This window comes from Cheilinus undulatus, linkage group 15 (genome assembly GCF_018320785.1).
Source record: "Cheilinus undulatus linkage group 15, ASM1832078v1, whole genome shotgun sequence".
Classification (NCBI taxonomy): Eukaryota; Metazoa; Chordata; class Actinopteri; order Labriformes; family Labridae; genus Cheilinus; species Cheilinus undulatus.
In genome coordinates this window covers 46,184,630-46,200,143 of record NC_054879.1, presented here as the reverse complement: position 1 = coordinate 46,200,143, position 15,514 = coordinate 46,184,630, and the positions used below count along the sequence as shown (strand labels likewise).

Sequence of the window (15,514 nt, the reverse complement as noted above, 5' to 3'; positions counted from 1 at the left end):
TCACAGAAACGCCACGTGGCTCAAGCGCCACGCGGTACGTATCACTGCTCTATGAGATATGAGGACGTCTGCCAGTGTGCTGTTATTACTGGAAGATTTTCAGCAGAGGAATGGCAATGTTACCTTAAGAATATCTTTGATGATCCTCTTCTCATCATGGTAGCGAGCCTTTAGGTCCTCGACATAGAATTTGAACAGATCAAGAGGAGTAGAACCTGCATTAAACAGATAGAGCATTAAATTAAGCTAAGCCTACACGTTAATCAAACAGAAATGTCTACTCATGTGACTTTTTTTAATTAAAGTAATATATCTAAGTAGGAAAACACATTAAAATAAAGTAGAATAAACTGTCCAGCAGTGCCTTGTTGTGGTTCATACAGTATTTACATCCTAAGCATTGTGTGTTTAATTTCCATGTCAGTGTGTTGTCGTCTGCATGTCATGTCCATGTGCATCAGAGCTCATGCAGACATGCAAAGCCACGTGCGTCATTGCCTCCTGTCCTACCCGGCTGGCCCAGCATGTTGGCGAAGCGGATGTCTGAGCTGAGCGTTGGGTACATCTCCATCCAGGCAGACATGGAGTGAAGCTGGCCGTGGTCGTGGAGCTCATCCAAGAATTTCTAACATTCAGCAAAACAAAACAAAAATATTCAAGTTTTAGCAGCTTGATGCAACAATTAATTCTGCTATTTGGTAGGTGAGGTCTGTGTCTGTTTTGTCTTTCTGACCTGGAAGGCCTCTCTGTTCTTGCGCTGTCGCCTCCTCTCCCTTAGAAGAGTTTTCTGTTTCTCCTCCTCCTCCTCCTTCTCCAGTGCCCGGATGTGCTCCTCAAAACAAATGAGGGCGTCTTCTTTGTCCATATCTGTCAGAAGATTAGCAGGGACATTAGCACAGGACCAACCAAACCCTGTCATTCAGTAAACAAAGTCATTCTTTCTCTCTCTTACTCTGCAGCTCTTCGTCTTCTGCAAAGGTAGGGTTGTCCAGCAGATACTGCTGGGCTTCAGACCAGGTGGTACGATACGTGACGTTTGCCATGTTGTCTAAAATGTTCTTAAGAGCTTCCCAGTTCCTCTTCCTCAGCTGCTTGGCTTGTTCCTGGTAGGAAGGGAAACCAGGGTGTGATTTGTTTAAGTGTTTCTAATGATTCCAGATGTCAAATAAAAGCTTCTCTGACACAGGCGGGTGAAGACAAAGCGAGGAGTTCTGTTCAGTAATGACCGGAAATCTCTCCCAAGATTCTGGGGTATAGTCTTACCTTCTCTTTCTTAGCGAGGTAGAACAAAACATCTTCATAGATCTCCAGTCGGTCTCTCTCTGGTACACAGCTCCAAACCTCCAACTCATTAAACATCTGCTCTGCTTTCCTGGATCACAAAAACACACATTTGTTAGAAAATGTTCACACAATAATCCACATGAGGGCAGCATTTTATAGATTAAGCTTACTTTCATTTCAGACTGAAAACAGAATTTATAACTTATTAACTAAAAAATACAGCTGAGCCTGTGAAGGACAGCTATTTTTCTGTGGCACACATGTACCAGTAAAGATGTTAATTGTTAAAACTGAAGGAGTGCATGAAAACAAATTTCTTGGTGTGATTTTAAACTTAAAATCTGCTGTAAACCTCGGATCAATTAGGTTTCCTCTAAGATGGCAAAGAGCATCACAGTTCTTTATTCTTCACTGGTTTTCCCGTATCTATCCTACAGTTTGAAGTTTGGAGAAACACTTACAAACCATTACTTCAAAAAAGAGATAAAGATGGTCCACAAGGTGAGGTATAGGGAACACACAAACACACCATTTTATAAATTCACATGCATTAAAATATATAAATCTGTTCACATTTAAAACGGCAATAATCAAGTTTAAAGCAAGGAATTATTCACTTCCAGGCAACTTTGAAAGAATGTTCTGTAACAGGGAACAGAGTTATAATTTAGGAGGTAAATGTAGTTTTGAAACGTTTGAGTATTTCAGTGTGTGGGGTTTACCTGGGGTTGGGTATCTTTGTTTTTTTTTCAATAAAAATCTATACTTTTAAAACCTAACAGGTGGGAAATCGATGCCTTAATTGATATTTTCAGAGGGAAGTAAATGCTAATAGTCAACAACATTTAAAATACTTTTAGAACTGTAAAGGCAACTTTAAACTTCAAAATGAGAAATAAATTAAATCTTAAAATTAAAAATCCACAATGAACAAATTCCCTGCACAAAACAGGGCCTGGTAACCTGACACATCCATCTGGTAAAACTTCCATAGATGGCATTGGGGAAAGGGCAGAGGTTTTATTTATTTTGAAATCTTTTTATTGAACTTTTCAACTTTTATAATAACATGTATCACAACAGAAATCAAGTTATATCGAGCACAAATACATATAAAAATACATATAAAAATCACACTCTAGGATTTGGAGGCAGAAGTTCAGGGACATCAGACCAAATGCCTAATGCTTTGATGCAAAATTTTGTTCAAAGTAAGTGAGGAAAGGCTTCCAAACTTTAAGAAATACCTGTGTTGAGCCCCTGGTGGAGTATCTAAGCTTCTCAAGTTTGAGATGAGACATCACACTCTCCACCCATTTCCTGTGTGATGGTGATTTGGTAGATTTCCAGTTTATCAAGACTAGGGCAGAGGTTTTGAAAAAGAACTCGGAGGGTGATTGGATGAACGTTCTGTCGCATCTTTACGAGCCAATCAGAGCAACAAAACGTGACGTAACCGCTACAGAGGAGCAAACTCCATACAGAACTGCATAACGCGAACTATGGCGCCTGTAGACATGACTTTTGTCCTTTTTTTTTTTTTTTTAAAGATTTATTTTTGGGCATTTTATGCCTTTATTAGACAGCAGAGAATAGTGGATAGACTCGGAAACAGGGATGAGAGAGTGGGGAGAGACATGCGGCAAAGGACCACAGGCTGGATTCGAACCAGCCGGCTGCATACATGGGGGCGCCTTAAACCACTCAACCATCGCCGCGCCCCAACTTTTGTCGTTTTTGAAAAGAAAACAACTCACTGCTGTTCTTTGTTCTTCTTTTAACAAAGAAATGTCGTCAAGTTCTGATAAAACTGATGCTTTAGCAGCAACCATGCTAACGTCTTCTGCCATAACTGCACTGGCCTCTTGTTGCTGCTTGCTTACGTCACGACTCTGCCGCGCCCCAAAGTACTGCCCCTTGATACTGATTGGTCTTGTCACTTTCTAACCGGGCCCAAACGGTTCAGACGGGAACTTTGCAAGATGGATTAACCAGTGAGAAACACAGAAACGGGCAAATCTATCTGCTTTGCAAGGTTAAGGGCCTGGGCCCCTCACTCAAAAAGTCTAGCTCCTTCCCCTGTTAACGATCACATTCAGAGAAAAACTGTCACATAGCCCCTATTCTTTGCTGCTGCAGTGGCCCCTTTGGTTCTCAGTCTCTGCTCTAAAAATGGTAGCTCGTGCATGCTGTGTTTCCCGGGAGCGAAGATTTCCAGTTTATAGCGCTAACATTTAGCATGGCTAAACGAAGCAAATTATAAAGCTAAACCAAACAGTACCTCATCAGGGCATAAACTTGTGTACTGGCTGATAGCAATACCTGCATTTTAAGCAGTATTAGACGTATTGGAGTGGAGCGTTTTTGTATTTGGATCAGTAGGTATCAGACGTCCTGGCAACTGTGCCAGTATTGATTTAATAATTTGAATTTAAAGTAGAAAAGTGAGAAAGAGGTCATTATACAAGTTTTCCTTCTTCCTACTCCTTTTCGGACACAATTCATTTTGTTTGTTTGTTTGTGATATTTTATATTGTTTTTTTTAATTTATATATTTAGAAATAAAGTTATTCATTCATGATGCAACCAGACATTTTTTGTGCCCTAGACAGCCCCAGAAAGCCACAGTTGAGTTTCTGCTGTAGCTACGTAAGACATTAAACTTCAAGAGACACACACCAACACACAGCCCTGCCTTCTAGTTCAACTGCCTGTGGTGCCATCCCAGATTAGAGCCCCAGTCATCACAACCTCAGTGCCAGTTGAACTCTTACTGGCACTCTGTCAAGGTCACCAGTCAAGCCATCTGTCCTCCAGGATGACTCCTACCACAGTGCAAAACCAGAGCGTGCCGGTGAACTGGTCAGGTCACGCAAGGCGGAGGATAAGTCTTTTAAAAGTGGTTTTAAAAATCTTCAATGTATGGTGTTTTCAGGGGAAAATACTCCATGGACTTACTCAATTTGTTCACATTTAATCTAAGAGGTGTGATTTCTAATACGTGTTGTATTTGTAATTAAAATCCACCCAAAACAAACAGAATAAGGCGGTAAATTCGTGACTTATCCAAGTGGTAATGGAGGCCTAACCCTCAGTCTTCCTTTCCTCATCACACATAACAAACAGTAACCTATTAACATTATGTTATAGCTACTTAATTTAGCAGCGACAGTGAAATAAATGCTACAGCTGGAAGCGAACAGTGTTCTATTTAACTGACTGCGTGATGACCTTTCCTTAAACCCAGCTGCATAATCATATTGACAATTCAGGGAAGTCAAAATCATTACAGAAAAAAATCTTTATAATGTGAAATCAGTGCAGCTCTTACTTGTATCTGGTGGTAGAGGTCATTTTATCGTGGTTCTCCAAGAATCTCTGAAAGGTCTCTTTGGACTCCTTGTATTTAATCCTGGCCTCCTCTTTTTCCTCCTTCTCTGTCTGGACTTTGTAGGCATTGAACGCCTGTTTTTTCTCACTCAGCTTGGGAAGGGCACTTGGTAGAAAAAGAAAAAGGCAAACTGAAGTCAGATTTGTGTTTTCATCTGCTATAAAAATACTTCAAATAAAGATAGTTTACCTGTAGCGAGGATCGTTGATGATCAGTTTCATAGCCTGCTCCCAGGAGGAGTTTGAGGACACACCCTGATGAAACAAAGAGAGGAAAATACATGAGAAATGTCTGTTATATTCAAACAAAACAAAGAGAATTAATTGTTTAACTGTAAGATAAAGCATGTGAGAGAGGCAGATGATCAATGTTAAGTGCTGCTCTGCCTCACTGAAGTCAACACGCTTCCTTAATTACTAATAGATGGATGGTTAAGAGGTGTGGAGTGGCAATAATTCAAACAAGTGCTGCTGTGGACTTATGTAAGTGCCCTTTCTGCCACTCGCCTCTCTCAGAGAGTGACTCCATCATCCATTATGAACTGATTCTACCGTTCGCCTCTGTCCTGTCACTTGTCACAGTTATTCTAACTCACTGAGGCATGCCTCTTGCTCTCACTGTCTTAATCCGCGCCAGCCCCCGTGCCTTTGATCCAATAAAGCTAATCATAAAGACAGAGCCATTAAGATCTCACTGAAAATGGCAAGCAATCTCAGAGGAGAGCTTTGTGCACAAAATTAAAAAGAGCCTAAATATAGCTGCGTGCAAGGTGGGTGGTTCCAGACCAGGTTGCACTATACATCCACAGCAACAGGAGGTGAGGCTTAGCAACCATGCTAAGACCTCATGAGGAGGGGAGGGGGGATTAGATGCAGATCAAAATGCACAGGATGTGATGGTAAACTTATCAGGCATCAGGGGAATATTAACCTGAAATACTCTGGAACTATCTGGTAAACAACTGGATTATTAGAGGTTATTCTAGTTATTTTGCAGAAGATATCAACCAATCTTGTGGACACTAAGGTATAACAACACTAATCATTTAGAACAGCATCACTCAACCCTGCACGACCAAAGAGCCAAACTGTTGAAAAACAGCTTTGCAAGAGCCACAATCTAAGTGATGAAGAAGAAAAAAATGGGTTAAAGGGGCATTAAGAATACGTCAAAGGTGGCAAAAATGGTCAAAAATTGAGAGAAAGTGGCAAAAATTAGTAAAAAGTGTGCATAAAATGGCAAAATCTGGGAGCAAAGCGGCAAAAATGGGTGAGATGTGAGAAAGAAATGAGTTACAGGTGGCAAAAATGGTCAAAAAGTTGCAAAAACGTGGCAAAAAAAAGAGTGAAAAGTGACTAAAACAGGCAAAAAGCAGCAAAAAAGATAAAAAGTGACAGCACACTTGATCAATTATAAATATGATAGGCTGCTCTAAAATGCAGATTTTTTCATGCTGTGTTCATTCAAAAAAGTAGCCAAAACTGAGACAATAGTGGCAAATATTGATGAGAAGTAACAAAAATTGAGTAAAGGGTTTCAAGAATGACAAAAAGGGGCAAAAAATGAAAGAACAGATGTTGTAAAAAGAGGCTGTTTATACCACATCTACAACTAAAAAACTTATAATCGGCCCATTGTAAAATGTGTGAAAACTGACTAAAACAGGTGAAAAGCAGCAAAAAGGTGGGAAAAAAATAGCAAAAAGCAGCAAAGAGTGGCAAAAAATGGGGAAAAGGTGGCATATAATGGCAAAAAGCAGCTTAATTGGGCGAAAAATGGCAAAATTTGGGAAAAAAAGGGCAAAAAAATTGCAAAACTAGCAAAAAGCAGGATATAAAAGAGGTAAAAACTGGTGAAAAAGGAAAAAAATGGGTACAAGTGGCTGAAAGAAGTGGCAAAAGTGGGCTTAAAGCAGTAAAAATGTATTACAAGTGGCACAAAATTGAAAAAAGTGCTACATATTTGGAACTACGTAGACAAAAAAAAGAAAAAAAAAAACAAGATTGACAATCAAAGCAATCAAAGTGTGGGAAACAAAGTGTGACTTGCAATGAATTATTTCTGAGGTCAAAGTTTCCCTTTTTGAAGGTTTTCAGGGGAATAATGTTTCAAATTTAGACATGAAAGAGCCACAAATCATCACAAAAGAGCCACATGTTAGGTATCACTGATTTAGAATCTCAATTCTATAAACTAATCTAAATATCACCAGTTCTTTTATACTTTCTTGTCTTAAAGCTGTTTGCAATAGTTTCATTGCGCTCTACTCATTCATCTTCTTCATGTTTTATTTTTATGCAGATCTCGTGCATTATGGGTAAAAAATAAATGTTTGTGGTTTACACTGGTATGCTTTCTTTGTTTACATGTGTTTTGTAGTTTTTTCACATGGTTTTTATCTATTAAATACAACTGCAGAGGAAGGTCAATGTTTACAGTACTGCAGACGGGACAATAAAGTGTATCATACTGTATTTCATTGTACTGGATCATCCTACTGTTAACATAATATTGCAGCAATGGCCCATCGCACCTGCTTGTGTTGCTCATGCTTTAAATCTGCACTTTTTACAAGTTCTTTGAGATGATAATGTCCTTTTTGGTGATTGTTTATTCATGCAGTTCTACATAATTTTGTGATAATCTCCAAAATTTAGTTTTGGACATAACCAAAGAGACTGTTACATTTTATGACCCCAGCTATAATTAACTAGTGTGTGTCTGAGTTTATGTCCCCTGCAGTGTGTGTTATTAAAGGTCACATATTTCCATCCCCCTTAAGACAATTTTATATTGGTCTCAGAGGTCCCCAAAACATGCCTGTGAAGTTTGTTACTGAAAAAACACTCCAATATTGGATTCTTGCATGTCTAAACCCCCCTCTGTTTCAGCCCTGCTCAGAATGAGCTGTTTCTGTGTCTGTGGCTTTAAATGTTACTGAGCTGTCTGACTCCGCCCCTCTCTGGAAATGCATGCTTAGTGGATGTGGCTCTCCTGATCCCACGCTGAGAGGAGGATCAGGAGAGGAGGGTGGAACTTTCTTCCAAGAGGGGAGGGCCTGGGGGCGGGGCTAACTCCCCACATGACATCATGAGGGGAAAATCGAGAATAGCTTGTTTCACCCCACATTTTCTGAAAGGTGAAGAAAGAAAGGTGGGAAGGGAATGGATTTTTCAGATTCTTGGGTGGACTGTGGAGAGGCCAAGGGCACATATTTTGCTAGAAAGCCCGAAAAGTACATTTTACATAATATATGACCTTTAAAGAACAGATGTTGTAAAAAGAAGCTGTTTATACCACATCTAAAACTAAAAAACTTATAATCAGCCCATTGTAAATGCATCATTCTGATGTTGTGAAGCTACGTTAAAGAGAGATTTTTTTTTTGGTTGTGTAAAGTAGTTGGCAATTGCATTTACATTAGCCCCCAGAGATTTCAGTGACCATTGCCGCTTTAAGGAGAGCACAGGGGGCACAGGTAAGGAAGCTAGACAGTGCTGCTGACAGGTACAGTTTCTCCATGTAATTTAGAGAGTTTTAGCTAAAACAGGCTATATCAAAAAAATGTGAAGCATTTTATTTTTCACCCAGAAAGCTGCTGTGTTGGGCAGTGCAACTTTTGGCTACATGTTCTTACGCCTCAGGGTATCACTGATCAGCTGTTTGGGCATACAGGCTTCAACAAAAACAACATCAAACTAAACTTTGGAGCAATTTAAACTTGAATGATGATAAAATGCTGTTATAGTGGACACAAGGGGGTCAGTTTTACAACCCAGAGTACTCAGAGTAATAACTTCAGCAGATGCAGGCTCAGCAGACTGAAAGGCAGAGGGAAGAAACTTCAGTGGAAACTCCAAAGTTACCAGGTGGTGTTGGTGTCTAAACTGTGAGCCCATGCCCAAAAACCCAGAGAGCTACAGCTGTCATGAGAGGGACTTCACAACACTTCTTCAGGACATTTCTGATCAGAAGATGCAGAATGGAGTCTGCATCCCTCTCCATCCAGAGCAGTGCAATCTCATGCAACTCAACTACAAAAATACTGAAATTTCCCTTTAATTTGCAGCAAGCTTTTAACAGACTACTTTTAGTGTGTTTGTTTGTTTTTTTAACTTGTTTTCATTTCATGAAAATGCAAAGATGTAATCATGCATAATGTTAAACGTAGACCCCTTCCTGTAGAGGAAATGTTGGAATATTGCAGGAGGTATAAGATAGTATTTCATGTACAGTACTTGCTGCATTTCTGATAGTTTTACCTCCTCTGTGCCTTGGGAATCTTATTTTACAAGAACCACCTTCTCTCCACACTCAGCAATCGATCTAGGAATTTTCACTCCCATAAAAACTGAGCAGAGTCAGCATGATCGCTGCAGAGTTTAGGAGTTGAAGGTAATTTCTACTAATAGAGGGAGAAGTGTGTCTCAGGGCTGCTAGCTGGAGTGTACCGTAGAGACTGTGTGCACGAGCAGGTTGCAGTTAGTAGCATGACTCATAACGCTGCTCAACTTCAGCTGTGTATCAAGGTTATTACAGTTTTTTTTTTCATTAGATTTTATTCTCATTTTGTTTTCACCCCCTGTTTTCAATTTCAGTTTAGTTTTCATTAGTTTTTACTGCTGGTTTGTTAATTTAGGCTTTATTTTCCAAAAATACTTTGTTGTAGTTTATTTTTATTTTTTAAGACAAGTTTATATCCGTCTCAGAGGTCCCCAAAACATGCCTGTGAAGTTTGTTACTGAAAAAACAGTCCAGTATTGGATTTCTGCATGTCTAAAAACCTCCTCTGTTTCAGCCCTGATCAGAACGAGCTGTTTCTGTGTCTGTGGCTTTAAATGTTAATGAGCTGTCTGACTCCACCCCTTTCTCTGCCCCTCTCAGGAAATGGATGTGGCTCTCCTGATCCTCCTCTTAGATGGCAGCTGAGAGGAGGATCAGGAGAGGAGGGCGGAACTTTCTTCTAAGTGGCTAGGACCAACTGAACCTGATGGGCGGGGCTAACTCCCCACATGACATCATGAGGGGAAAATCTGAGAACAGCTTGTTTCAGCAAACTTATTCTGAAAGGTGGATTTTCTGATTCTTGGGGGGATTGTGAAAAGGCCAGGGGCACAGATTTTTGCTAGAAATTCTTGAAAAAGTGTATTTTGCATAATATGTGACCTTTAAGTTTGATGCTTGAATAAACCCACCTAAAACAACCATTGTGACCAATTTCACACTCGCCAGTCTGGGGCGGCCCTACATATTTATTTTAATACAGGAGGTTAAAGTAGATCAATTATTGAAGATATAGAGTAGAAGGTGTAAATACATGCTATTCACTCTTCTGTGCACATACAATTAATGCAGGAGCCCTTAAGTTAGTTTCCAAGTTCTTAAAAAATTTTTGTATAGGAAAGTAACCCATAGTTTGAAGCCCTGTATTTAGGAGACATTTCATTTGATAACTGGATTCTGAAAGATAAAAAGCTGCTGGCAATGCTTCTGGCAGCAAGCAAAAAGACTAAATGGTTAAAACCCGAAGCACCCACAATTGAAGAATGGATTGACATTGTACAGAATATTTACATTCTGGAGAAACTGTCACTTTCTTTCAAGGGTCAAAAGGAATCTTTTTTTAGGATTTGGTCAAAATGGTCAGAATCTGTAAAATCTGTAATCTCTGTGAATTGGATATGATTGTAATATGAAACCATCTACATGATATACATTTCTGTTTAGGTTTGTGTAAACTTTAATGTGTTTTTCCTGATTTGAGAAGAAATGGAGCAAGCCCTGCTTCTCCCGCCCACTTGTTCCAACTGTTGTTTAATTGTACTAAAAATATGAACTTTGAAATATGAACAATGAACAGTGATCATTTTCTCGACCACAATTGAGGTGTGGAAATTGAATTGTACCCGAAAGTGATGTTATGTAACAATTGCTTTTCTAAACTAGAAAACACAAATGATGGGTATGAGCTGAAATAGCACTGTTAAGATTCACCACAGTAAAGCAATTTTTGGTGACATCTCACTAAAGCGGGCTGTTCAGTAGGGCATCTTTGCAGACAATGTCAAGTTATACAGTTAGGAGCCATTTAACCTGGTTTATAATTAAATCTTTGAGGCTTAAGAAGACGTATTTTTGTGTTTTTTATGTTTAAGTTATCATGGCTAAAATTTAAGGTTGACCTGTTTTGTATAATAATAATAATAATGATAATAATAATAATAATAATAATAACAACAACTGGAAAAGCACTCAGGGAGCGCAGTCCTCTGCCATTAGCCCTATCTCCTAATAGTAAAGAATCTTTTAAAAAATTCCTGGATCCAGACGGTGATCCGGATCACTCCCAAAATCTGTTCTTTCTTATGCCATTTCTGACATTTCCTGAAAATTTAATAAAAATCTGTCCATAACTTTTTGAGTTATATTGCTAACAAACTAACTAACTAACAAACCCTGCGGATCACATAACCTCCTCGGCGGAGGTAATAAACAAAAAATAAATAAATAAATAAATAAATAAACAGAAAAGAAAGTAACCCATAACTTTTGCAGTGAACAAGCTAATCCAAATTGCAAACCAGCGTGCCTCAAACAAATCATTTAGGATGTGTCAGTTAATACGCCTGTGCCAAAGAATGAACATAAAGATATTTAGGGCCTGATGACCCTAAATTTTAAGTGTAATTTTAAAAATTTGATATTTTTAATGGTTTTCTACATGGGTGTTGAGAACGGACTCACTAGCAGCCCCTAAATCCAGCTTAAAATTAAGCCCCTCAAGGCAATTTTACCAAGAGAAGTTAAATTTTGTACAAATATTCCCCTTACTGATAAACACAAAAAAGTCTCTTATCGTCATGGTGAATTCTCAACAGGAAGTCCTCTATTTTGAGTCAAAGTGTAAAACTAAGTGTTTTTTGGGCATTTCCAAGGTTCCTTTGATGATTAACTTCTTTGTCTTTAATTTCATTTTATTTTAGTTAGTTTTATAAGCACACAGGACAGTTTTAGTTAGTTTTCTTTTGTTTTTGGTAAAACTTTATTTTTATTTCAGTCTCAGTTCACTAAAATTATTTTCACATTTTAGTTTGTTATTTAGTTGGTTTTAGTTTATTATAATAACCCTGCTGTGTATGCAAGAGAAACTGTGAGTATTTTGATTCTCCACAACTACAGACCTGGTTTTAAGAACAGATATAAAGTTGTTATTTTGATTTTCAAGGTACATCATGTTAAATGTATTATACATAGCCTGCCTATAATTTTGCGTTAAGCCATTTGGCGTTACTTGGCCTTAGAAATGTTTTGCTAGCTTGTTTCTTCATTATTTATGCTGCTAATACAGAAAAATAGAGTCGAGTAAAATGTGTGTGTACATTTTTTGAGACACTGACAGGCCCAGACACAATTCTATCTCCACTCAGAGTGACAGGGTAGTTGGCTCTCCAGCCGCCATGACACATCAAAAATGAAATGGCCGACATATCAGTGTAACAGTCTTTAGGACACAGTATTTATGGTGTTGGAAACAGCACACTAAAAAGCACACTAATGGACACTAATCTGCATTAAGGTGAGCACTCTCAAACAAGCAGTCCTATCTCTGTATTTGATCTGCTTAATGTCAAGCACAGAGATAACACTGTCTCCTCTACGTTTTACCTCAACATCATTTAACATCATGGCTCACCTTTTCTTTCAGCAGCTCTTTAAAGGCTTGCTTGGCCTCCTCTTTAGTGTTCCACTTGTACGTTTTCTTCTGAAGCTCTGGTCGTTCTTCTTTTGCAACTTCAACACTGAGGAAGACACGGACATATTAACTGTTTTTGCATGATGGCAGAAAGAAAGCATAAAAACTACAAAACCTACTTCTGTCAATGAGACTCAATGATTCAGTTTACCTGGCGGTGACCTCAGTGGGGGCCGGGCTCTCTGAAGAAGCCACAGGTGCGTCTGCAGTCTTCACCTCAGCTGCGTGATGCGCTGTCGCCTGAGACAGTTGCTCCTCTGAGACGGCTGTTGCAGTTTCTGCCTCCAATACTGTTGCCATAGAGGCCGTGTTATCTGCTTGCACTACAGGAGCTGCTGTGGTGCCGGGCGCCGCTGCCTCCACCGTTCTGGAATCACACAGTGACAGGTCAAAACACAACACCTGAACAGAGCAGCACCTGACAGGAACATAAAGGGTTACCTCTCCTCAGTCATAAATAATCCAGCAGACAACAGAGGAAGAAATCACTTTTGATAACCGCTGTGTGTGCTGTTCATAATAAACAGAGCAACACTTTGAGAGTAACTGAAGGTAAACAGGAAGCTCTTACCCATTCTCCTCAGCTTTGATCATGGCTGGAATAAACAAAAGGAGATAGCTGTTAGGATGCCTGTTATCATTTCAAAGCATATTTCAGATAAGAGAGCAGCAGAGATAAATGCACTGCAGGAACCACGATGTGTTCCTGTATTTGTACTTCTTATGTTTGTCTGCCAATGATGCCAAAACTTCTTCTGATGCATGCTGTTATTCTTTTAACAAACAAGTCTTCTGCCATTAACTGTACTGTTACTGTAAAGGCACATCTCATCATGCAGGGCAGGGTAAAACGTCACAGCTTGTTCACAACAGGTTTGACTTTATCATACAGGTTTTTACCTTCCAGGTCCTCCAGCTCCTTGGGTTTGGTCCATCTGGACTCCTTCGTCTGAGAGTTGTAATAATAAGGCTTCCCTGTGTCTGACTTGTACTCCTTCCAAGGGCATTTAGACAGCATTTGCTGAAAGGGGGGAAGCAAAGGACTAATTTTTAATTTCTGATACACTGCATGAGAATGGCAAGAGCAGTGTTACTCAACCCTGCTCAACCAAAGAGCCAAATTGTTGAAATATATCCTTGCAAGAGCCATAATCTTAGAGTGAAAAGTGGCAAAAATGTGTTTAAGTGGCAATAAAAATATATATAAGGTGGCAAAAAATGGTCAAAATGCAGCCAAAGAGGGGCAAAAATGGGTTAAAGTGGCAATAAGAATGTATAGAAGATAGCAAAAATGGTCAAAAGCACCTAAAGAATGGCAAAAATGGTTGAAGTGGCAATAAGAATCACTAAAGGTGGCAAAAATGGTCAAAAAGCACCAAAAGAATGGCGAAAATGGTTGAAGTGGCAATAAGAATGGTCAAAAAGCACCAAAAGAATGGCAAAAATGGTTGAAGTGGCAATAAGAATCACTAAAGGTGGCAAAAATGGTCAAAAAGCACCAAAAGAATGGCAAAAATGGTTGAAGTGGCAATAAGAATCACTAAAGGTGGCAAAAATGGTCAAAAAGCACCAAAAGAATGGCAAAAATGGTTGAAGTGGCAATAAGAATCACTAAAGGAAGCAAAAATGGTCAAAATGCAGCCAAAGAGGGGCAAAAATGGGTTAAAGTGGCAATAAGAATATATAAAAGATGGCAAAAATGGTCAAAAGCACCTAAAGAATGGCAAAAATGGGTTAAAGTGGCAATAAGAATCACTAAAGGTGGCAAAAATGTCAAAAAGCAGCCAAAGAGTGGAAATAATTTGGTGCAAAATAGTGGTGGGAATCACTAGTGGCCACATGATACAATAACATCACAATACCTGGGTCACGATTCTATATTATTGTGATTTGATTTTGCAATATAGTGAGCATTGCAATACCATATATTGCAATCAACATGTTTTTATTAACTGTTTAGCTAATTAAGCATTAGTCTTGCCCTCATGTTTGTTGTATTTCCGGAGTATTTTACTTTCATGTAGCACTTCTTATAAACCTCATGTGTCATGTCCATCTCATTCGTGCCCTGCTTGCATTTCTAATGTCGTTCCCCTGGTGCTGCCATGTTTGTTGTACTAACTTTCTCCTGCTCTATGACCGTCACCTCTGCCGACCTCACTGGACAAACAATTGATTTTATTTTTCCATTATCATGGACTTCAGTTCATATTAGAATTATTTTGAAAAAATCTATACTTGGTGGACGAAATGATACGATATATCGCCAGACAAAGTATTGCATTACCATGCTGTATCGATTTTTTTACTCACCCCAGTGCAAAGTAGGCATAAAAGGCAAGATGAGAATTGACAAAAAATGAGTTACAGGTGCCAAAATGGGCAAAAAGCAGCAAAAAGTGGCAAAAAAGGTGGGGAAAGTGGCATTTAATGGCAAAAGGCAGTGTAAATAGGCAACAAATGGCTGGTTTTTGAGTGGCAGCCAACTTTTTGGATGGAAGAAAAAAAAACATGAAAACTGAGGCTCATACTCGGGATTTTACCGTTTTTTTATTGTGCATGTGTAATGAACATAGAGATGTTACTAATCTTAAGTTTGTTATGAGATTTTGCCCTTTAAAATATATGTTGGGTATGTTTCACATGTGATATAAGTTAAAATAATACCAATATTTATGAATTTATTTGTATAGCACCTCTAAAAACAGAGGCCTACAAAGTGCTTTCACAGTAAGTGGAATCACAATAGAGACAAAGCATCATAACAGAAGCAAAGAACACAACAGGAAAGACAAAACCCTAACAACAGAGAACCCATGAAAACATAACCCCATCATAATCTTTCTGCTAGTCACATTATAAAGCCTGAAAACATGCCAAGTTAAAAAGACATCATAAAACCTGGGTATGTAAAATTCAAGAATAAAAGTAAAGACCAAGAATAAAAACCCAGAATAACCAATCCGGGCAACACAGGAACCCAACAATATAAAAAGAGACCTGAGGACCAGAAATGTAAAAGCATTTAAAAATATTAGGAGGAGACAGACAGGAATAAAACTCAAAACAGTAAGAGTAGAATAACA

The 15,514-nt window shown here is 38.8% G+C and overlaps 1 protein-coding gene across 2 annotated transcripts in view; it reads right to left on the bottom strand.

Annotated features, from left to right (window-relative positions):
• The window catches only part of prpf40a (PRP40 pre-mRNA processing factor 40 homolog A), a 31,301-nt gene that overhangs the window by 5,130 nt on the left and 10,657 nt on the right, over positions 1-15,514 (bottom strand). For both annotated transcript variants that reach the window (XM_041807496.1, XM_041807497.1), the window contains 11 exons: positions 13,329-13,449; positions 13,000-13,024; positions 12,580-12,795; positions 12,369-12,474; positions 4,865-4,929; positions 4,616-4,780; positions 1,264-1,372; positions 953-1,103; positions 734-867; positions 511-625; positions 124-215 (listed from right to left, as the gene is read on the bottom strand). In XM_041807496.1, the coding sequence (XP_041663430.1) occupies positions 124-215; positions 511-625; positions 734-867; positions 953-1,103; positions 1,264-1,372; positions 4,616-4,780; positions 4,865-4,929; positions 12,369-12,474; positions 12,580-12,795; positions 13,000-13,024; positions 13,329-13,449 (1,299 nt within the window). The remainder of the gene's footprint in view (positions 1-123; positions 216-510; positions 626-733; positions 868-952; positions 1,104-1,263; positions 1,373-4,615; positions 4,781-4,864; positions 4,930-12,368; positions 12,475-12,579; positions 12,796-12,999; positions 13,025-13,328; positions 13,450-15,514) is intronic.